The 24,536-nt window shown below is 47.2% G+C and overlaps 1 protein-coding gene across 8 annotated transcripts in view; it reads right to left on the reverse strand.

The window, feature by feature from the left end:
- Sfxn5 (sideroflexin 5) overlaps positions 1-24,536 on the reverse strand; it is a 142,240-nt gene that overhangs the window by 21,034 nt on the left and 96,670 nt on the right. For 3 of the 8 annotated variants that reach the window (XM_008824717.2, XM_029559418.1, XM_008824716.2), the window contains exon 11: positions 3,088-3,205. In XM_008824717.2, coding sequence (XP_008822939.1) covers positions 3,088-3,205 — 118 coding nt within the window. Of the gene's footprint in view, positions 1-3,087; positions 3,206-7,856; positions 7,943-8,070; positions 8,228-9,954; positions 10,071-11,162; positions 11,171-24,536 lie in introns of those variants that run through there. The other 5 variants (XM_029559416.1, XM_029559417.1, XM_029559420.1 and 2 more) reach the window with 4 other exon arrangements.

Genomic DNA, 24,536 nt, shown 5'->3' on the forward strand with positions numbered 1-24,536 from the left:
TTTAAAGAGTAAAGCTCTCTCTGAGACATGGGAGGGCAGATCAATCTTCCCTTGACCTCTGGGGTTAGGAAGTCACACCAGTCACAGTGAGCAGTCACTGTAGAGATCAGTTCCTAAACTTGGTCTTCAAGTCTACTGGTTAATTAATTAGTGTTTCAGTGATTACTTTTGTTGACAGCCTTGGTGACTTTTGGCAAGGTTGGGTCAGCTCATGCAAGTCCAGACTTATTATGGCAAATCCCCCTGGCTTCTGGGATGTGAGGCGTGATCCCTGTATGGCAGAAGTAGCACCTCATTAGAATTAATTGGGAGGATGAATGGAGGAGTAAGGGCCTCTCAATCAATTAGCTGATGGCCTTGGTGCCATGGGGAGCAGGTAGGCCTCAAAACATCCCATAATATCCAGGTTGGCCTATACCCTGCTGTGGTAGATGCAGCTGAGCAGGGAGCTCTAAAGAGCATGTTCCTGCCCTCCCCTGTGGAGGATAAAAGCCAGTAATTCAATAGCTATATTCTTCCCAATCTAGAAAAAGTTGGGGTTTTGATAAGAATTTGATGGGGCTGGAGAGATGCCTCAAGAGTTATAAGAGCACTGGCTACTCTTGCAGAGGACCTGGGTTCAGTTTCCAGCATCGATATGGCTGCTAACAACTGTCCTTTAACTCCAACTCCAGGAGATCTGACACCCTCTTCTGGCCTCCACAGGTATTGCACACATGGGTGTACTTACATACGTGTAGGCAAAACACATACATAAGTGAAAAAAAATGTTAAAAAAAAAAACTTGGCTAGACACCAAGAAAAACTAACATCCATGTTTACTTAGGCAGGCAAGCAGGAGAGAGGGCCTGGACTGGAGCCCCCTGGAGCATCTGATTAAACCCCTATCTGCAGTGGGATGTGGCATCCAGCACTTCTCACATCAACACTGGCTTCTGTGACTGAGGGCTGGTGCCAGGTTGCTCTGGAACTTGTTTTCCAGCAGAGTCATGAGGGTGATAAAGCGGAATGGCTCTGACATCCTTCTAGCTGGGATGGTTTCTGATTTGGCAAACTGGGTCCCTTCCAGCACAGCAATGTCCCCAGAGACTAGGGAGTAACCTCTCTGCCCTGTCTCCGGGGTTTCCAGGCAACAGGTAGCTCTGGGCTCCATTGGGAGTTCCCAGGCTCAGCTTTCCCAGGTTTGGGAGACTATCTTGCCTTACAACAAAGCTGGATGCCAAGGGCCCAGGGACCTGCAGGCTCACATCCTACATCAGGTTCCAAGTCTGATATGCCCCCAAGACAGGAGCCCTACCTCCACCAGAGTCTTCTCCCCAAATCCTACGGCTCAGTAGCAGGCAGTGACTCCAGCTTCTGCACAGAGGTCATAAGCTTCCAGTCTTCACTGAAACCCCTACTGTCACCTTCCCTGTCTTCCCTCTAGGAACCCCAACCTGCCCTCCTTCCTCCTCTTGGGGCCTTCTCTGAAGCACATGGCCACCCCTGAAATCATACTCAGAACTGGCCCTTTCTAGCCATGCACGCAGTTGCTCTAAATACCCAGTTGGTTCTTTGCCACAACTCTTTGGCCCCTCCCTTTGATTTGTCATCACCTGCACTCCCCACCCCCAACTGCATCTTCCACCTGCCTACCCCTCTTCACCTGATACCAGAGGCACATGGCTCCCCCCTGCCAAGGCTGGTCTCTTGGTCTGTGCTCTGATCCTCTTCCCGCTTCATGGACATTGCTCTTTCCCCAAAGTCGCCACTTCCCTTTCACATTTACACAAGTTCCCCTCCCTCCCATTGTAAAACAGGAAGATGTCAAGAAAGAAAAGCTCTCTAGGTCTGCTTTGGCTCCCTCCATGCCAAGCCTTGCCCCTCCTGTTGGGGACAGCTGTTTCCTTTCCTGTCTGAAGGACAAGGGCACTCTCCAACCCTCCTGTCTCACTGAGCCTGACTCTGCCCTTGCCTCATGTACTCCATCTTGTCCCTGCAGCCCAGACCAGTGTTTTGGATGCTATACATGGAGCCAGCTCCCCACAGGGTGCTTCTACTTGCATGGTCCACAGGGTCCTCCCACCCACGAGTCCATCTGACTCAACTGTCTGTCCTGCCTCAACTGTCCCCTCTTTCTATCTCCATCTTATTATCAAGTGCCTACATCTGCCTTCTGCTCTCTAAATCAGAAAGCCAGACACACATCCTGCAAGGCTTCCTTTCCCTCCCACCACATGCAGTTCTTCACAAAAATTCTGAGGAAGCAGCCGCCCAACTCTCACAATGGCCCTACTTCTTGATGCCCACTGCCAACATCCTGGTCCAAGACGCCATCATCTCTCACTGGATGCCCGCCACAGCCTCCTGATGGTTCTTTCTCCAGAGTTCCAAGCCTCATGAAGCAGCCATGGAGGCTGTCCTCCACAATCAAGAATCCGTTGTGCAGCTCTTTGCATGGTACCTGCCCTCTCTGCTTCAGCCTCCATGTTCCTAGGATCACATGGGCCCAGCCTCCTTACCTGGCCCATCTCATCTGTTGTTCCCACTGCAGACTTCAGTCAAGTGGGACATGCCATGTGCTGGCTCTTAGAACCTTCACACCAACTGATCCCCAGCCTGCATGTTCTCCAAACCCTTTCTCACCCGGGGAAGTTCCAACTCAGCTTCCAGGCTCCAAGGAAGCACCACTTCCCTCTGGGTTGTTGGGTCTGCTACCTCTTGTGTCCCCTTCTAACTTCCCTGAACCTCATCTGCTATTCCATACCATCCTTATATCCCTGCTTGACCTTTAGCTCTGAGAGGTCAGGGCCTGAGTCAGTCTTAGTCACTGATTTTCTTTTTGCAATTTTTTTTTTTTAAACGGGCTCACTTTGTAGCTCAAGCTGGCTTCGAACTGATTTTTATAGCCCAGGCTGGCCTTATACTCACAGCAGTCCGCCTGCTTTAATCCCCCTCCCCCTTTAAAATGCTGAAATTACAGACATGAGCCATCGTACCCAGTTTCCTTTATGGCTGACTGTAGTACCTGGCTCAGCACTAGTCAGTACTAGATTAGTCTTTGTTAATAAATGACCCCTCCCTGTCGTGCCCTTGACCCCCACTGACCTCTGACATCTGCGGGAAGAGGCTGATGGCCAGTGGCAGGGCCAGGCCAAAGGCTGCCAGGCACACAAGGCTTTGCACAGGCAGGAGCAGTCGTGGGCGTGCCTGAAGGAGAGCTGTCCTGTGGGGAGAGGAAGGAAGAACTCTGTGAGGCCCAGAGAGTGGGCTGGCTAGCTAAGACTGTCACTCTGGGTCCCATACTACCTCAGGGCCAAGGCAGCTGGTTCTGTAACCCTGGAGACTGTCAGCCCCTGATCCTGGGAAGACATGCAGGCATGTGAGATGACCCTTAGAGGTACCTTGTAAGTAAGTAAACAGCAGGCAAAGCCCAGTAGGTGCCATCTAAGGGGGAAGACAAAGGACACATGAATGCACACACATGTGTACATGCACACAACACAGGAAGGGCAGTCCTGTCCTTTGTGTGGTAATGGAAGACATCCCACTGACCACCACTTCCATGCAAGGATCAAGAGGAGAGTAGTGATCTGCCCACACCCAAGGGTAATTCTGCAGGCAACAGGCAGGACCCCTACCTGGTCTCTGACTCTTTGTGGGTGCTGTCACCCTGAGCTGCTCCTGGCTCCCAACTCCAGGACCCTTTGCCAGCCTTGCCCCCCAGCATGTTACAGCCGGCACCCACTCCCTATGGCAAGTTTGGATTCCTGGGCTGGAAAGAGGCATGACAAACCTCTCTGTAGTGTGCTGAGTATGAATGAGTTCCCTGGACAGAGGGATCACCCTAGCTGGCAAGCACCCCTTTACCACACTTACTAGAGCCTTCTATTTGGCATAACCTATGACATTCCACTCAGGGAGACCTAGTGGAGCCAGCAGGATGGATATCTGGACCATTTACCCAACGATGTTAGGTAGGTACTAACCCTGACCTCAGTAGCCACAACAGCCTCTCATGTTGGAGCAGGTCTGGGCCAGGCACAAGGGAGAGGCCCTTGCTACCATCTGGATCTTAAATGTCCTCAAAAGCCCATGCATTAAAGGCTTAGTCTACAGCCTGATACTATTGGGAGGTGGCCGAAACTTTAAAAGGTGAGGTCCAGTGGGAGGTCTTCAGCTCACTGAAGGGCTGCTCCTGAAGGGGATAATGGAACCTGAGTACCCCCTCCCACCTCTTTTCACTCCATGTAAAGGGGCCAGCTTTGTTCTGCCACCTACTTCTACCATGATGCCTAGGAGGCCCAAGGTAACAGGGCTAATGGGTGATAGACTAAAACATCTGAAACTGTGAGCCAAAGTAAACCTTTTCTCTCTATAAGTTGATCATCTCAGGTATTTATTAGAACAAGGGAAAGCTAAGTAATCCAGCCCCCTGGGGTTACAGTACCAGTGCCAGGGCAGGCAAACCCCCTAGCACCCTCAGCTTCTGGGACAATCCCAAGAACACCTGGCCCTGATCAGACAGCAAAATTGGGAACAGCAGTTCTCAGATTTTCATGTGCATTAGAATAGTCTAGTTAAAAGTGTTAATTCCCCAGGGCTCCTCACACCATGGGACTCTCCTTCAGCTGGCAATAGACCCAGAAACTGGCATTCATAAATCACACTTCTCAGAGGCAGCTGCCCTTCTATGTTCCCATTCAGGTATGAAACGAGACCCATCTGCATATGAATTCTATGTAAATCAAAAGGTCAGTCCACTAGGCCTCAGCAAGTAAGCGTCCACCATTATTGCTGTGGTACTGTCCAGTTACCTGTGCAAAGGATATAACATCCTGACAGTTGAGTTGTTCTCCTGCCCTTTTGGCTGGCTCAGACCCCACACTCTGTATAGATGTTGGATTAAGCCTAGGTTGAGATACTAGGGAGTGGGAGAGTTTCTTCAAAGGGTTAAGATGAGCAAGACAAAGGTTCCTAAGTCAAGCTCAACCCCTGTAGGAGTGGTAACTCATTAGCCCTTGGGTACATGATAATTTCATACTTTCCAGAATTAGTCCAAGACCTCCTGGGTTCCCTCTAGAGTCACAGAGGGGTTGGAATGTGATCCCCCCCCCCAACCCCCAAGTCTTGTGAGTCCTGCAGCTCACATCAACTTCTCAAGCAAAACAGGGCAGGTGAGACTCAGACTAAGGTGGCCATTCTGGGAGGGTGTGAAGTTTCTGGAAACACAGCCCCTGAGGGTCACCTAGAGTAGAGAACCCTTCTGTGGAGATTGTCATCTAGGATCTTCTCAGAGGAGGCTGACTGAAGTCCCTTCTGAGCAAAAGGGTCCAGGGAACTCCAGGCCTGTGCTTCCAACTCAGCAGGGAGCAGGCCCAAGGCTGTAGCCTCTGCAAAGCCCAGAGTGGGTCTGGAGAGAGAATATAGGGAGACGGGGGAGGGGTGGAGAGGGAAATGGCAGGCAGGGATAGGAAAAGCAGCTGGGGGAGTTAAAATATGCAGATGGAGAGATGTGCGAATGCCTGGAGAAAGGAAAGACCCGGAGATTCCAGGCAGTGAAGGAGGCTGGGGATCAGACTCAGGGATCCGCCGTGGGTGGGGCCTGGACCTTCACCCAGCTTCCACTCTCCCTGGTTTGCCTTTTCAGTGTATCCTGAGGCAGGGCTGCAGAGCTAGGGGAGAAAAACTATGGCCCTTCTGTCCCCATATAGACACCTGCCTCCAAGGGATTATATCTGGGGGCCTCTGAGCCCTGAATCTGAATTCAGCTTCCTCCTAGGCCAAACTGGTAGATGCTGCAAGGAAGGTACATGCTCAGAGTTGGGGGGGAATGCTTTCTGCATTAGTTGAGGCCCCTCTACTTCTCACTTGCGATGTCTTTAGATCTCAGAGCCAAGGACAATGGAGCTCAGAGTTTCCTTCCACCTGTCTCATCCTTTAGGTCCAGGCTCCAGATCAGAGTGCTCCTCTAAGAGAGGATAGGCTGAGGCCAGAGGCAAGCAAGTCAGGCCGCTGCCACACAACAGCTGGTCCCCCATTGCTGTGCATTCCTTCAGCACTTGCAGTGCAGCTCTACTTTGCACTCCATTAATTTGCAAGTCAGCTGCTTTGTAAGTGTGCTTTTGTATTTTCTCCCAGGCTGTCCAGACTCCCTCACCCAACCTGGCTTGGGGGTGGGGGGGCTGCCCCTTCTAGTCACCCTCCTCAGCACTCCTGTATCAAAGAACTCTGGGCTGCATGGCTACCAGTTCCCTGGGGGAAAGGGCTGCTGGATAGTGGGAACCACCAAGCCTGGAAGAGGGAGGAGACAAAAGAGCAGTGTTCCCACTTTCCAACTAGGAAATTGAGGCTGGGAAAGCTCCATGACCAAGGCAGACTGGCCTGGCTGTTGATTTCCTACTATAAGCTTCAGCTGGCTCTGCTATAGAACCCTGCCTCTCCTGTCACAAGACCTATGATTCTACAGTAGGTGTGAGATTAATGTCTTTCAGGGCACAAATGAGATCTTTTTCATCTTGCTATTCCTGGAGGAACTCAGGCTTCTGTGCAGGGTAGTAACCTCCTGGCCCTAGTGGGGCAGGCAGATAATAAGCAGCAGGCAGAATAACCTCAGGCTTGTATAAGCACTGTGAAGGGGAAAAAGGCATGGTAAAGGCAGAGGGAGCAGTGGTAGTCAGGGAAGGCCTCTGAGGAGGCAAACTGAGAGACAATGGGGATTCAGTAATTGCTTAAGAGCTGCTAGCTATTATAATTAGCATGACCAGAACAAGGTGGGCTCCAGCCTGAGAAGCTCATGTCCCAGAACCTCACATGAAGTGCCCCCAACCCTGTACTTTTCCTACACTTCCCCCAATCTCAACCACTGCCTGGAGGGGCCCCACAGGGCAGGCATCCAGGAGGAAGGGGTGATGGATCAGCTGCTCACTGGCACTTGCACATCAGGCTCAGCACCTCTATGCTCCCTCCACCTAGGGCCTTTCACTGCCCTCCACAGGCAGGTGGACCCGGATTCTTCACTTGTCAGTTCAGACTCTTTCCAGCAGCAACCCAGACTTCACCATCCTATTTCATACTCATTAATAAATAGAAGCACTCTATTATTGGTACTGTGGTATTCCCTATATTCTATGGACAGTGACATGACAAATAGTTGTCCTTTGAGCAACTATTTGAGGGAGCCAGGGAGATTCTTATTCCAGTTTTATAATTAATTTATTGGGGGGGGTTGCTATTTGTTTGAGACAAACAAACCCCTGGCTAGGCTGGAATGTGGTATATAGACCAAGCTGGCCCTCAAACTCACAGACATCTGCCTGCCTCTGCTGGAACTAAAGGCATGCATCACCACGCTGGAACTGGAGTTACAATGTGGGTGCTGGGAACTGAACACTGGTCCTCTGCATGAGTAGCCAGTGCTCTTGACCATTAAGACATCTGTCTCTCCAGCCTCTAGCTCCAGTTTTATAACTGGAGAAATCAAGGCTTAGGGAGGTTGAGTTAGGATAGATGCTTGCAAGTGGTGGCACTGACTATATCTAGTCTTCCTGCCTCAGACTGTCTTCACAACAGGTTGGCACTGCTTGCTAATAGGAATGCCTAGAGTCCCACCAGCACTGCCAGCTCCCAGGGCAGATCCAGCCGTGTCCATAGGCTACCCAGAGCAGCACTGAGTACTGGCCTGCATAGGAAAAGTCCATAAATTCTCAGTGGAGCATATGATTCCAGCCCCACTGTGTGGGACAATGGCAAGCAGAACAGGATGCTTTCTACCCCAGGAACAGAGTGGGCAGGTTGCCATGGCTCCCTTGCCCCTTGCTGTAGGCCCATGGGTCCCTCCTCCACAGTGTCCCCTCTGTTCCCACAGCCTGACTCACTTCTCCAGCATGGACATGACGATCGGAGGAAGAACCAGGATGGGCATGGGCAGGACCACTCGTGTCAGTGCTGTCTCCAGCAGGGCCTGAGGGCGGGATAGGTGGGGGTGAGCAGGGCTCTGTGCTGGGGACAGCCACCAGGCAGCAAATCCCACCCAGAATCCTAGGTGTGTGCACCACTGTTCAGCACATGTGGCAGCCCCAGGTTACTCACAGCAGTGCTCACAGAGCCAGATCCAAACATGAGAAACATCACCTCACCCTCATCCATAAGTATTTGGAAAGAGCAGATTCCCTGCACCTGCCACATGGTGGAAAGGAGGCCACAGAAGTGGTAAGGTGCTTCAGACAACAGAGGTAGCTTTCCTAACCTGAGATAAACAGAGGTCAGGGGTTGGGGAGGCAGGAGAACTAAGATGCCAGAATAAACAGCTGGTGCTCACAGAGCCAGGCTAAGAAAGGCCAGGTTCTGGGGGTGGGTTCTTCTCTTCCTTCCTTCCTTCCTTCTTTCCTTCCTTCCTTCTTTCCTTCCTTCCTTCCTTCTTTTTTCTTTTTTTTCTTTGAAATATAGCCATGTAAGATCTTTTGTCTCCTGGCTCCGAATCTTTTTTTTTTCTTTCTTTCTTTTCTTTCTGTAACCCAAGCTGACCTTGAATTATATAGTCTAGGATGGCCTTGAACTTTGAATTCTCCTGCCTTCACCTCCTGAGAGCTGGAATTATAGGCATGTGCCACCACACCTGGCTTTATGTGGTACTGGGGACCAAACTCAGGGCCTGTGTGTATTGGGCAAGTACACTACCAGCTGAGCTACAGCCCCAGCTCTGAGGAATCTTTCTTAGTGAGAAGAGGACAGCTTTTTAAGGGGGACAAGCTTTGACTGAGCATGCTCCGGATCTAATATGGAGTCTGCCTGAGGCTTTGCTCAGGATCCCATGGGGTCCCTGGGGGAAGGGTGCATAGCCTGGGGCCTAGCTAAGTGGCAAGTCTGTGTTTGGACAGCCATTGCAGAGAGTTCCCTTTGAATCAAGGGCTCCTAGCCTTAGAGGAGGCCCCAGGAATGCCTCAGAGCCCTTAGATACTGAGTCTCTCTAAGGAGCAAGAGACAGGCCAAGCATGGTTGAAGGAAGTCCAGGGCTTCAGAGGACTGTGGACTCCCTGGCCTGTAAGAGGATAGGAACTGAGGCTAGGTTTCTCTGAGGATGGGCTTAGGGTTGAAAGTTTCTCCCAAGAACTTAGGAGCCACAGGAAGGACCAGGAAAGGATCCTAGGCTCCAGAACAGGATAGGTGTGGGCAGGATTGGAGGGTCTAGAGCCAAGGTGGGGAACAGAGGGCACAGTGCTGGCATGGCATCCAGCCCAGGCCCCTCATAAGCCATAGGTGGGCCCTGGCCTCCCCTAACGTGGGTGGGGAAGGAAGAGAGGACCAAAGTCTTATCAAGAAGGTCTGGTGCACAGGGGTAAAGCTCAGTTCCAAGGTGGGAACTGCTGAGGGACAGAGGCTAGAGCAGGGGTGATGCTCCATCCCCTCATGGCTGACCCCTTGCTCCATTCCCACTACTCACAGGCCAGAGGCCAAGGCAGTATGACAAGTCACCAATGATCATCAGGAGGAAGACTGAGAAAGCACAGGACATTATAGGTTTAAATCACAAGAGCTACAGTGGGCAGACCTAGTGAAGAGGGTCTCATAAGGAATCAGCTGTGGAAGCTGCAGTGTCTTCCACAGCCTGAAACCCTAGAGCTCACAGCTTGGCACTGCTCTACACAAGGTAGCAGCCCACATACCACTGCCCACAGCTTCTAAAAGCTCTGGGGGAGCTTCTCTGTCCTCTCCAGTTACCACCTCCTCTGAGGAGCTGGGTCCTGAGGGTCTGGGACAAGAATGGGGAGGGATTCTGGAAAGCAGTGAGCAACTGTCCAGAAGGACAAGATTGACTGGGGACAGACTTTGAGGCCTGGGGCTCATGCAGATTGGGGGGGGGCATACAGTGAGGACACATCTAGAAGTCTAAGGCAGGGTTCTGAGGCCAGAAACCCTAAGGAATGCACAGGTTAAGTATGAGAACACCAATCCCCTGGCCTCTAGGTGACCCACATGTCTGGCTGCGATCTTAGAGGAGCCCACGAGGTTGCCGTCAGCATCAAGGACATCAATCCCTTCCTCAAGCTCCCCATACCGCATCAGGACCACGTTGCAAATATTGGCACTGGCTGGAAAGAGAGGGATACAGAGACAGGAAGTGAATGGAGGATGGCTTCTGGCCCAGCTCCACCCAGAACCAGGGCTCCCAACCCCCAAAGGTCCTGTGAAGGCAGAGGGTGGGGTCCTTCCGTTGTCCTGTCAGTCTGGTGAAGGATGCCCAGACCTGTGGAGACCTGGGAAGCAAAGATGGAAAATAATGGTCAGGGCTTTGGAGCTGCCATCTACAGAGGGTGCTGCTCTCCTCTTCTCTGGGGCAGGCCCCTAGGCAGAGGAAGCAGGTGCCCTCTGTCCCCAAGATGCATCCCCCTGGGGTCTGGTGCTCTACCACCAGCAGTTCAGCCCCTTGGGCCACTATATGCTCTTGAGAAATGCCACTCTTGATAAGCCACTCTTGATACACAGGCCCTGGTGTCTCACTAGAGTAAACCAAGAAATCTGCATCCATGACAGTAGGTGACAGAGTACATAGGAACCTCAGTACTCCCCTAGCACTGTCCCCTCATCATATGAAGAGAAAACTAGTTTAGAGAGGAAGGGTGTCTTAACTAAGGTCACATAGCAAAGTGAAACAGAATAGGCTGTGGTGCCCAAACCTCCAGGGACCCAGGAGTGGGAGGGTGGGGAAGCAAGCAGAGTTCTGCAATGATTGTGTTTCTTCACTTAGCTATAACATTCCTTTTTCCCAGCTGAGCTCTTGGGGACCTGGGCTAAGGTGAGGTGCTGGCTCCTTAGGTAAACACTAGGCATGGAGTCACCATCAGCAGATGACTGGTAGAGGTTGCCCTGCTCCCTTGATGGGGACTCACAAGGCCAGGCCATGGTTCACAGTGGTGTGCAGATGCAGATCTGGCCTGAACTCCTCCAGTCTGCTTCAAGATGGAAGTGGGGAGACTTGGGGGTGGTGGGCGGGTGGGAAGGGGGGTGACAAATGTAGAGCCTGCCTGCTCCACTCCTCCCCCCACAGCGCCTTGCTGTGTTTAAAGTTTTAATTTTTGCTAATTAATGTCAATTAATTTTGTATAATGAGTGTTTAATTTTGGGGAGTGTGTGAGCCTGGGAGCGACTGCAGTTCTGGGCTGCGAACACTGATTAGCATCAACACCTGCTGCTTCCCCCTCTCCAGTGGGGGGGCACCCGTGTTTGGGGAGCTAGAGGGTGGTGGGGCTCAGTGGGCAAGTAGAGTGGGGCCTGAGCCAATGGCTAGGAAGCCCTGCAATGCAGGGTGTTCACAGCTGGAGAATGGGGTTGTATAGGTGAGGGGCAGTGTGAGACCCAGGGCTCTCTGAGCCTCGGTCTCCTATTTCAATAAAGTGGGAGTGGAATAAGCCAAGGCGAAGACCAGGAGGCACTGCAGTCTTCAGAGAGGGAAAGCAGGAGAGCAAACACAAGCTCTAAGATGTATTTAGAGCACATATGCCATCTTTGGGCGTCTCTACTGTTAACACACAATGCTGAGCAACGCTCACTATGGCAGACCCTCTGCAGCAGAGACTTTCCTCACAGCCTCTGTCCCCATAGCAGACATACTTATCTGTCCAAGGAGCGGCTCTCAACCAGGGGCCATGTGGGGAGACATTTAGCCACAATCAAGAGACTTTTGATTATCATGATCTGGGGTAGGAATAGGGGTGTTACTGGCACATGGCAGGTAGAGACAGGGGATACTATTTAACAGTCTACAATGCACATGTCAGCCCTACAACAAAGAATTACCTGGCCCTAAATGTCAATAGTGTGGACACAGAGAAACCTGTATCATGTTTTGCTTTGTTTTGTTTTGAGACAGGGTCTCTCTGTGTAGCCCAGGATGTTCTCAAACTTGGAATCCTTCTGCTTCAGCCTCCAGAGTGCTGGGATATATAGGCATGCAGTATCTCATGGTCTGAGAAACTCTTACCTTAACTACACCCAGATACAGAATTAGGATGGTGGATCTGAGGTAAAAAAAGACTTGGGGTGGCAGGGTAGGACCTGAAGGAAGCTTTACCTTTCTCCCTATTCACTCCCAAAGACAAGCTCCTGATAGATAGATGCAGAATGCCCAGGACCAAAACAGGCCTTCTAGGGTGACCTTAGGAAGCTGGCACCTGGCAGCTCACCTCTGTTGGTGACCCATCCTCTGGTGGCTATAGGGATACTCTGCAACTCCTATTCCCCTGGGGCTGTCAGGCTGAGTTCCCAGGAGACACAAGAAAATCACTGGGTGGGAAAGTGGGATTTTTCTGCCAGAGAGGGTTGTTCCCTGCCCCAGAGAATGCCGTCTACCACTGTTCCTAGAAAGGAGGGTTACAGGACTGTGGTCCCAGTTCTTGGGAACATGAATGCTGTCCTCCAACCCCTGCTGACATTTCTTGGGTTAGAAGAGATATTGTACTTAGGGTCACCATAGGATCTCTGGGTGCAGGCTGTGCTTACACAGAACACCAGACTCTGCATCTACTTCACACCAAGTCAAGGGGAGCAGGAGACAGCTCAAATGACTGCAGTCTCTATTGTGTGGAGGGGGTCAGGGTCAATGGAAGACAGCCTACAGAGAATGTAGGATCAGGATAGCAGCTTACTTCCTCTCCACAGTTTATCCACAGCAGGACAGTACGAGACTTTCATTCAACCACAGAACTACATTAGACAAAAGATGAGGCACGGCCAGGTATAGTAACACATGCCTGAGATCCTAGTACTTGCGAGGTAGTGGTAGAAGGATCAGGAGTCCAGTCATCCTCAGCTACATACTGAGTTCGAGGCCAGCATGGACTACACCAAGTCATGTTTCAAACCCCCTCCTCCCTAAAAAAAGAAGATGAAGCAAAAAAAAAAAAAAAAAAAAAAGTGAAGCCCAGCCTCTCTCCTCACCTCAGCCAGCCTCTCCAGGATACCACTGGGGGACAATGCTCCCTGTCATCTAAGCTTCCCAGACCAACAAAGGAGAAAACCCTAAAGCTCATCTCAGAGTGAAAGCAACACACTGCAACTACGTGACACAGGCCAGCATCCTTTAAGGTGACCGCCTATAAAGATAGCACATGCCCTATGATCTCTTCTGATGACTGCATACAATAGTCCAGCTACTACAAACACCTAGCCATCATCCTAGGGCTGAAGAAGGAAGACACATGACCCATGTAGGAGTCCCATTCCTCACCCAGGATGTTTGATTCTGCCATATCCCCTCAGACTTTCTTTCCCAGATCTCTCCCATCATACTTCTTGCATGGGGGTGGCAGGTGGGGAGAATATGCATTGGTCTCCCTTCTGACACACCAGCAGATCTACTATTGACAATATCAGCAAGTTAATTAAGCAGTCTATTAGTGATAATGTTAAGAAAGCTGGCACATTTTCAGCTGACTGACATTCAAAACTCAGAGATAACTGACACTGGAGCCTCAATACTGGAGATGTCACAAGATAAGATGAGAGAGAGAAAGAGAGAGAGAGAGAGAGAGAGAGAGAGAGAGAGAGATTGATTCACACTGATGGCAAGCTCAGTGTCAAGACCTGAGGAAAACACTTTCTTGACTGCCACAGATGTTCTCACATCGACCCACTGCCATGCAAAATCATGCAGAAAGCGAAGTGCTAATGAAGCACCAGGAGTAAAGGGGACCGTGGAGAACAGAAAGAACAGCAGAGAGTGCAGGGCACTCTCAGGAGCCCACCTCTGAACCTGCACAGAACAGACTAGTAGGTAAGCGGGGCTGGAGCAGCAGCACACTGTCTGCTGGGAAGGCAGCTGCATCAATCCTCAGAGAAGGAGAACCATTCAGACACTCAAGAGCCCCAGGCCACTGATTTGGGGAAAATATGATCCCCTAACTTCTCAACTCTGAGATGCATTTTTCCACGTCTTAATATCCTAAAAATTATGATGTATGTGGTCAGGGAGCTGGCTCAATTGGTAATGTGCTTTCCATGCAACCATGAGGACCTGAGTTCAATCTCCAGAAACCATGTAAAAAGCTGGATGTAGTGGTTCCTACCTATAATCCCAGCCCTGAGGAGGTGGAAGACAGGAGGATCCCTAGGGCTCCACCAAGCTGACACACTGAGTCCAATTCCTCGAACCCTTGTGGTGGAAGGAGAGAACCAACTCCTGTAAGTTGTTCTCTGACTTAAAAACACACACTGTGGCACAGAAGTGCACACTCATGAACACATGCACACATGCACAAATAAATGTAAAACAAACAAACAACAACAACAAAACAAGGTGGATGGCTTCTGGGGAGCAACCCCTGAGGTTAGCCTCTAACTTCCATATGCACCTGCACACACACACACACACACACACACACACAACCATGTGTGTCACAATGGCTGTTGTGGTACAGGGGAAGCTTACCTGCTACCCAATACAACTGCCTAGACCATGTGAATTTGACTATGGCAAGAAGAATCTCTTCATTCATTTGTCACCTCAGCTGACCACAGTAATCCACACAGAACTTGAACTCAAACTTAGATTCCTAATTGTTGCCTGAAACATCTTTTTAGAACTTACACTATAATGGTTCACGGACATGGAACGTTATTGTACATGCAGAAGATCGTCTGCCAGATACCAGGCAATGCAATTAAAGGCAGTAGAAATTGCCAAACCATAGATAGCTACCCTAAAGAAATGCTTGCCCATATGCACAAAGAGACATTTACAAGGATGTTAATTATAGCACTGTTTGTAAGAGCAAATAATTAGAAACAAGCTAAATGTCCACCATTAGGGAACTCACAAGGAAGACCTCCAAAACAAACTACTCTGTGAAGAAAGCTACTGAGAGCAGGCAGGTGAGTGTCATCGGAATAGTCACGTACATGTGCATAAATTCACAGGTAATGTTTCAGAAGGCTCCTGTCTCCTGGAGTTGTCCTTGGAGAAAAGAATTCAATTTGAGACTTAGGGCCTGCCATTTTTTTTTCTTTACACTAAATGTTTCTATATTATTTGAATTTTACAATGGGAATGCAATCATGTTTTATTTATTTAAAAATCCATCTTAGAAATATGGAAGTCAAGATCTATCTTTAACCAATATTATACATGAGAAGCTGGGAAAGATATTTGTTAAATAAGGTAAACTCATATTAAGCTATGGAGAATGGAGGTGACTGACTCTCAACAGTTACCCTGTAAAGAGTAAGCCAAAGAACTCCCTTGCCAGTGATTGATCTAGAAAGGGACATGTGACCTAAACCCTAACCAATAAGGGATGTCTTCTGGAGATCCTGGGAATGGTCTCCTCCCACCAAAGGGGTAGCCTGGAGTTGTTACTGCCATCTTGATAATGAGAGGCCTAGTTTGAAGAAGCCAACCGGGGAGCTATCAAAGCTGAATTAGAAGGCAAGGAGGGCTTGGGTGTCTCATTCAAGACTCACTTCTTGTGAAGCAGTAAGTTTATTATTTAAGCCACTTTGAGTCTGATTTCAGCCCCAAACATCCACACGACGAATAAAGAGCTTTAAAAATTATTAAGAAAGGGGACTGGAGAGATAGCTCAGCAGTTAAGAACACTGACTGTTCTTGCAGAAGGCCCAGGTTTGAATCCCAGAACCCACATGGCAGCTAACAACTGTCCGTAATTCCAGTTCCAGGTGATCTGACAGTCTCTTCTGTCCTCCGAGGGCATTGCACAACACAGGTGCACTTACCTACATGCACACAATACACGCATACACATAAAATAAAAATAATAAAATATTTTTTTTAATTATTAAGAAAGGGGCTGGAAAGATGGCTCAGTGGTTAAGAGCACTGCTGCTTCTCAGCACTCACATAACAGCTAATAACTGTCTATAATTCTAGTTTCAGGGGATTCGACATCCTCTTCTGACTTCCATGGGCATTGCGTGACACAGGTACACTTGCATGCATGCAAGCAAAGCACTAATACACATAAAATAAATTCATAAAAAGTCAGGTATGGTAATGTGAACTTGTGAGATCAATGCTGGGGAGGTAGAACCAGGTAGATCCTGGGACTAGTCAGCCTTGCCTGCTTGGTGAGTTCCAGGTCAAAGAGAGATTCTGCCTTTAAAAAACAAAAAGGCAGGGCCTGGAGAGATGGCCCAATGGTTAAGAACACTGATTGTTCTTGCAGAAGACCCAGGTCCGAATCCTAGCACCCACATGGCAGCTAACAACTGTTCGTAACTCCAGTTGATCCGACAGCCTCTTCTGTCCGACACGGGTGCACTTACCTACATTCAGGCAATACATGACTACACATAAAATAAAAATAATTTAAAAAAATTTTTAAAGGCAGACGAAAGGCAGATGGTGCCCTAGGAACAAGACTAGAGGTTGACCTCTGGCCTCAACATGTACACACACACACACACACGCACAAATTTTTAAGATGTCCAGTGGTCAAAATTGTTGGAAAAATGTAGGACTAAGGAATTCATGAAATAGAAATATAAAAAAACCCAATAAACATGAACTCAATCTTATGAATAGTCAAAGACAGCCTTCTGAATCTAAGAAAAAAATCAATTTGCAAGAGCTTCTTATATTTTGAAAACTAATCCTCATTGGTCAAATGATTTACAAATGGCTGTTCCTGGACTGTGGCCTGGTCCTCCCACTTTGTGGATGGTATCGTCTGTCATACAGTTTAATATGTCCTCAAATAAGCAATCTTTCCCTTCTTGCAATACTGTATCATTAAGAAACTGCCGCTATTTCAACGTTCATCTACATTCTCTTCAAAAAGTTTTAAATGTTTACTTTTCACATTTAGGTCTTTAATCTGTCTTGGAATTTATTTTTGTATATGAGATGTGGATCTCCTCCTCGCTCCTATCTGAAAATCCAAATGTCTAATAAAGTTAAGAAAACATTTTCAACCATACTAGGATTTGAGAGGAAAAAAGAAATAAATGAAAATGAGAAACAGTAGCTGGGTATGGTGGCGCACTGTCTGTAATCCCAGAACTGAAGGAACAGAGGCAGGAGGATCAACTCAAATTCCAGACCAGCCTGGGCTACACAGCAAGAGAAACCATCATTAAAAAAGAAAGAGAGAAAGAAAGAAAGAAAGAAAGAAAGAAAGAAAGAAAGAAAGAAAGAAAGAAAGAAAGAAAGAAAGAAAGAAAGAAAGAAAGAAAGAAAGAAAGAAAGAAAGAAAGAAAGAAAGAAAGAAAGAAAGAAAGAAAGAAAGAAAGAAAGAAAGAAAGAAAGAAAGAAAGAAAGAAAGAAAGAAAGAAAGAAAGAAAGAAAGAAAGAAAGAAAGAAAGAAAGAAAGAAAGAAAGAAAGAAAGAAAGAAAGAAAGAAAGAAAGAAAGAAAGAAAGAAAGAAAGAAAGAAAGAAAGAAAGAAAGAAAGAAAGAAAGAAAAGAAAGGAAAGAGAAAGGAAGAAAGAAAGAAAGAAAGAAAGAGAAAGAAAGAAAGAGAAAGAAAGAAAGAAGGAAAGAAAACAAACAGTAGATTGGAGAGATGGCTCAGTAGCTAAGAGCACTTGTTCTTTCACAGGATCCGAGTTCTGTTCCCAACATCCACATGGAAGCTCACAACCACCTGTAACTCCAGTTTTAGGGGATCTAACACCCTCTTTGGTCTCTGCTGGCACTGTACCCACACATATAAACAAAAATAAACCTTTAAAAAGCCCAAAAGGTGTGTGAGCACACTGAAAGAGAAGCCATTTCAGGTGAATACACATTTTAAAGGTTGATAATACTGAATTCAGAGGAGCTGAAGAAGACATAAAACACAGGAGAGCAGAAATTCAGAACCTGTGGAAGCCATGTTTCACCTGACAGTATCTAACAAAGCCAGAAATGAGCATGCTCTCTAGCACTCTCCTTCCATTTCTAACTGCAGTCCTATCCCCATTTGATTTCTGTTGAAAAACACCATGATCAGAAGCAACATGGGGGGTGGGGGCAAAAGGGTTTATCTGGCTTACAGGTAACAGTCTATCATCAAGGATAGCCAGGGCAGGAATCTGGAGGCAAGAGCTAAAGCAAAGACCACAAAGGAAGGCTGCTTACTGGCTTGCTTCCTCTGGCTTGCTCAGCTACCCTTACCTATAACAGCCCAGGCCCACCTACACAGGGTTGGCACCACAGGAAGGCTGGGTCTTCCTGCATCAATTAGTAATCAAGAAAATGCCCCACAGGCAAATCTGATGGAGGCAGGTAACTAGGACAGAAATTGGTATGGGGAATGTAGGGTATTGCTGTGATAGACCTGACCATGTTTCTTGGGGGAAGATGGTAGAAGCGTTTGGAACTTTGGGCTGGAAAAGCCATTATGTATTCAGAGGCTAATGGGCTGTTCTGTGGGAGCTTGGTAGACAAGGCTAAGAAAATGCAGGCAGTGGAGGCCTGGCTTGTGAAGTTTCAGAGGGAAGTTTGAGACTCCCTCAAAGACTCTATCAGGGAAGTTCATGTGATATTTTGGATAAAGAATCCATGGAAGTGAAATCTTTGCATTACTGGTTAGCTGGAGTTGAAAAATTGGCTATAATTAATAAGAGACTAGTATCATTGAGGTGAAATCTTCTGGGAAGTCCAGCTCACCGAAGCTGTGATCTAGAGGGGGTCAAGGTGGAAGCTGGATTTGATAATGTATAAGAATTTCCCATGTGGTACTGGTTTTGGTGGCATGAAAGCAGAAGAATTGGAAGATCATGGAGAAAAGTCAAGGCCTGGCACTGTGACAAGTCAAGAGAGGCCTCAAGTAGAAGTGAAGACTTAAGGATATTGGAGATGCCAGGACTGTGGGATGTCCATCAAGGACAGCAGGCAGTATGGAACGGAACCAGCCTGACCTACAAGACAAACTGTATGTGTTGCAGGTGGCAGAGCCAAAGAGGAGTGGTCCAAACTTCTGAAGCCCAGAAGATCATGAGTGAGATCATGCATCAGATACTGAACTACACTGCTCAACTTTTGTCTTACTTAAATGTGCCCAGTTCTTCCCTTTTAAAATAAAGTATTTAAGCCAGGCATGGTGGCGCAGGCCTTTAATCCCAGCACTCGGGAGGCAGAGGCAGGCAGATCTCTATGAGTTCAAGGCCAGCATGGTCTATATAGTGAGTTTGAGGACAGCTTGGGCTACAGGGAGACCCTGTCTCAAAAAGACCAAAAATTAAAATAAATAAATAAAATATTTAACTTGATTTTTTAAAAAATTTTTATTTTACAGGGGCCCACAATTAAGGGATTTTTGATAATTGAAAAATAATTTGAATTTTTAAAGTGTTTTAAGGACTGTGGGGCTTTTAAGAAGTTGTACCATGTTTTATATTGTGTTGTTAACCTGAGCTCTTGGAGATAATCAAGAAAAGAAAGGCTATGGTTTAATAGTGATGTGTCTGTGTGTGAAGTTGGTAAGCAGTCAGTTGTGCTGGTTAGTTTTTGTCAACTTGCTACAAACTGGAGATATCTGGGAAGAGAGAACCTCAATTAAAGAATTTCTTCCATCAGACTGGCCTGTGGGCACGTCTGTGGGGCATTTTCTCGATTACTAATTGATGTAGAAGGGCTCAGCCCACTGAGGGCAATATAAAAAGGGCAGCTGAGCAAGTAAGGGGAAGCAAGCAAGTAAGCGGACTTCCTCTACTGGCTGCTTCAGTTACTGTGTCCAGGTTGCTGCCTTCGAGGATGGGCTGTCACCATAAGCCACAAACCCTTTTTTCCAAGTTGTTTTTGATCACGGTGTTTATCACAGCAACAGAAAAAGTAGTAAGCAGAATAGGCCCCTAGATGCTCAACACAGCCACCTTGCTGAACCAAATCTGAGGTAGGGTTCAGATCTATTTCTCTGTTTTTAAGCTCCTGGGGTGGATATAATGCAGATGAAGGTTTTCAAAGTCCTGCCTAGGAAAGGTTCTTTCCTGTGCACACGAATGAGGGAGAATGTATACAACCATATGATGGGAAATGAAACAGCCCCAACTAATCAACAGTGGAAAGCCACATCATAGAATGCAGACAAGGCTGAAATGGGTATGTATGTACTAACAGGGAAAAATCTCAAAGCTACAATGAAAAGCAAACTTCAAAAAACAAGGATAGTATGACAAAGTTCCTGTCAATTATTAAAAATGCATAAACAGGCCTGGGAGATGGTTCCATCTGTAAAGTGTTTGCTGCATAAGTACAAGGACCTAAGTTTGATCTCCAGAACCCATGTAAAAAAGCTGGATGTATCCTGTGTGCTTGTAACCCCAGCACTGAATAGGCAGAGATAAAAGGGTCCCTGGAACTCACCAGCCATCTGCTCTAGCCTAGGTGGCATGTCCCAAGTTCAGTGAGAGACCCTATTGCAAAAAACAAAGTGGATGGCTCCTGAGGAATGCCATCTAGAGTTGACCTCTGGCCTACACATGCACGTACACACACATGCACATGCACATACATACACGCCCACACATGCACACACATAAAATTCATAAACAATATAATTGTTTGTTCCTGGGACATGCACCCATCTTTTTAAAAAATTTTCTGTGTATAGGTGTTTTGCCTGCATGTTTGCAAGTGTACCACAGGAACACAATGCCCTCGGAGGCCAGAAAAAGACATCAGGTTGCCTTAAGTGGAATTACTGATGGTTGTTAGCTGTCATATGGGTGCTGGGAATTGAGCTTGGGTCCTCTCTAAAAGCAGGCAGTGCTCTTACCCCCTGATCCATCTCTTTAGTCCCAACATGCACCTATCTTGAAATACAGAAATCAGAATAAGCAGGATTCACTCACTGCAGGCCTCTCCTTGGAGAGGAGGCCACCACCAAGCAGGTAGAGGGCACAAGGGCTTTAAGGGTCTAACATTTTGCTTCCTCCATTTTCTTTGTATTTGAAAATTTTTGTTACTTCTTTTTAATTAATTAACTTACTTTTATTTTTTGAGACAGGGTCTTACTATGTATCCCAGGCTGGTCTAGAACATGTAATATAGTCCAGACTAACCTCATACTCATGATCATCCTGCCTTTGTCTCCCAAGTGCTAGGATTATAAGTGTGTACTATGACAGTGTAATATTTCAAAATTTAAAAATAATTGTCTCAGAAAAAATTACTGTAGCTTAAATCCTGTTGAAAACGGGTAAATTAAGCCAGCCATGGTGGTGCACACCTTTAATCCTAGCACTCAGGAGGCAGAGGCAGGTGGACCTTTGTGAGATTGAGCTCAGCCTGTCTACAAAGCAAGTTCCAGGCCAGCTGGGGCTACAGGGAGACCCTGTCTCAAAAAGACCAAAAAAAAAAAAGAGGGTAAACTAGAATTTTATGACGTCTATACAAATATTTCCAAAATCTGCCAGGTGTGGTGGTGCATGCCTATAATCCCAGCACTCAGGAGGGTGGAAACAGGAAGATCAGGGGGTTCTAAGTCATTCCCAGTTTCATAGTGAGTTCAAGGTCAGCCTGGACTATGTGAGACCCTGCATCAAAAAAAAAAAAAAAAGAAAGAAAAAAGAAAAAAATTATTGCAAAGGTAAAAAGCAAATAGAGACTAGAATGTGTATTTGATACAATTTTTAGTTATATTCAAATGAATATAACAAATAAACAGAGATTCATATACTTGAGTTGTTGTTGTTACAACATAAGGTTTCATGTAGCCCAGGCTAGCTTCAAACTTGTTATGTAGCCAAGGATGACCTTGATCCTCTGATCCCTTTACCTCTACCTTCCAGGTCCTAGGGCTGTAATGCCCAGCTTGATTTATGTGCTTTAAATGTTTACTTGAATTTGGAGGGATATAAACAAGTTTGCCATTGAAGAAATAGGACTCGCTTTATATAACAATTATGTATTATGGGAGGCAGTCATTTCCATTAAATAAAACAGAAAGTGGCAAGGTTTTAGCTCCACATTGACTTGGACAAAGAGCTCCCAGACTCTACTTTCTCATCTGCAGGAGGATCAGGCATACTTGCAGGAGGGGTACATGTGTGTATTAGCTACTTGTCTGGTTGCTGGGACAAAATATTCAACTAAAACAAATGAAAGAAGAAAAAATTTATTTTGGCTTCTAGTTCCAGGGGCTACAGTGCATCATAGCAGTTAAAGCATGGTGGCAGGAGCAGGAGGTGGTTGGCCACATTATATCTACAGTCAGAAAGCAGAGAACAGTGAGAGCTGGTGCTGATTGCTTTCACCTTTTTATGCAGTGTGGGACCCCCACCAGGTGCATGGTGCTAACCACATTTAAGGTGGATTTTCCCTCTTCAAGTAACCTAATCTTGATAATCCCTCACAGACATACCCAGAGGCTTGTCTCCTAGGATGATTCTAGATCCTGTCAAATTGACTATCAATTCTAACACTGACAACAGGGTGAATAGTTCAAATGTGTAAATGGTGGATAATTCAAAAGGTGCCTCCTCTCAGTCTTTGAACCTTACCTTTATTTGCTCTCCAGAGGCAAATGCCATAGCCAGAATCTCAGGCCAAGCAGCAGGGAACCTGCGAATTTATGAGCTCACACATATGCCTATTGCCACACTTAGAGGCTCACACGTTTCTTATACCAATCACAGAACACAGCCCCTCCGCTCTCGGAGAAGTGATGCTCATCAAACAGGTACACCCTAATATCTGCTTAAGCTCACAGCATGTCCTGATATTGCATCTTTGCGGCAGCTCTAAATGGCACAGATTTCCTTTTAAATAGCTTGAAAATCAGGGGGAGAGTTTCACAACCCAGACTGAAGTGTCACCAACCCAGGACTGGGAATTTCTGAACTGAAAAACAACTCAGCTTGTAAATTCTAGGTGTAGGCTGACTCTAAGGTTTGGAATCTCTTCCTATAAGATTCCTGCTAAGGGGTCAGGAGAGCTAGCTCAGCAAAGTGCTTGCCATGCAAGCAAGAGGATCTTAATTTAATCACTGGCACCTATGTAAAAAGCTGGGCTTGGTGGTATGCACTTGTAATCCCAACAATGGAGAAGCAGAGGCAGGAGGATCTCTGGCTAGCCAACCTAGTAGCCTGCTTAGTGAGTTTCAGAGCAGTGAGATACAGTCTAAAACAAATTTTTTAAGGTAATATGATGCTTGAGAATGACACCCACAATTTTCCTCTGGCATCCACATGCCTGTGCACATTCACACACACACAAGCACACAGATTCCTGCTAAGATACCCCTCTCCTGAGTACTCCAGAAGAGGACAGGAACTAGAATACTACCTGCAACATAAAACGAGCTGTGTAGGGAATTGTGGTACTGTCACCCATCTTTTGTAAGTTTCCTTAGTCCAGTGGCTCCCCACTGGCTCTGAGACAAAGCCTAAACCCTATGCTCATGTCTAAGGCCCCAAGATGCCCTCTCTATGCCCCACAAGTCCCCAACCCTCCTGCCTCCATTGCCTTCTCTCCCAGCCTCCAGCCTCGTGCTTGTCCACTAGGTCTCCCTGCCTCTAGGTCTCTCTGTCTTCTGGATTCTAGGAATGGTAAAAATCTCTTGAATTAGAAGTCCATTCATTCAATAATATTTATTGAGCACCTACAGGATGCCCAGGTCCTGGGAAAGCTGCCCAGACGAGGTGATTTGGTCACATGTGAATGACCTTGGAGTATTTTGGGTCAGGCTGCTAATTGGACACATTCCTAAAACCCAGAGGTCACCCAGCTCACTCCAATAACAGACCACTGTTTAGTTGGAAGAGTCTGCCGCTCTTGCCAAGCTCCCATCTATCAGAGCTACAGACTCCTTCATTCTAGATGCACTGTCTTTAGTTATACAACTGAAATCTTTGTGAACCTCATCAGAGCCGCACACCATAGGGAACCCATAGAACCTCCAGTCTCCCCAAGTCCCTCAGCAAGATAGGTCATGACACCTTAACATTTATACAGGTAAATCATTGTGTGTTTGTTTGTGTGTGCATGTGTGTATACATTTATACATTTTCATATCCTAGGCACACTAGATAAGCACTCTACAACTGAACTCCAGTCCCAGCTTCTATGAAATGATGAAATGTTATGGCACTTGTCACTAGAACATTTGTTTTTTTTTTGTTGTTTTTTTTTGTTTTTTTTTTGGTATTTTTGAGACAGGGTTTCCCTGTAGACTCAGTTGACCTGGCACTTGCTATGTAGACCAGGCTGGCCTTGAGCTCACAGAGCTCTGCCCGCCACTGCCTCCCAAGTGCTGGGATTAAAGGCATGTGCCACCACCACCGGCTTTTGTGCTATTTTTAGCAGCTGACTAACCCTTGTCCCTAAACTGACGTTCTCTAATGCCAGGATGGAGGGGTGTTGTGCTTGTGAGTGTGGGTAACTGCAGAGGCCAAAGGTGTCAGATCTTCCTGGAGCAGAGCTACAGAGTTACAGGCAGTTATGAGCCACCCAGTATGGGAGCTGGGACAAAACTTAGGTCCTCCACAAGAGCACTACACGCTCTTAACCACTGGGCCATCTCTCCAGCCCCATGGTTTAGTCTTTTGAGACAGCACTTCCTGTCATCCAAGATTGCCTCAAACCCACTACGTAGCCAAGTAGGATCTTGAACTCTGCTCCTT

Source organism: Nannospalax galili, unplaced genomic scaffold, assembly GCF_000622305.1.
Source record: "Nannospalax galili isolate Female #2095 unplaced genomic scaffold, S.galili_v1.0 scaffold389, whole genome shotgun sequence".
Classification (NCBI taxonomy): Eukaryota; Metazoa; Chordata; class Mammalia; order Rodentia; family Spalacidae; genus Nannospalax; species Nannospalax galili.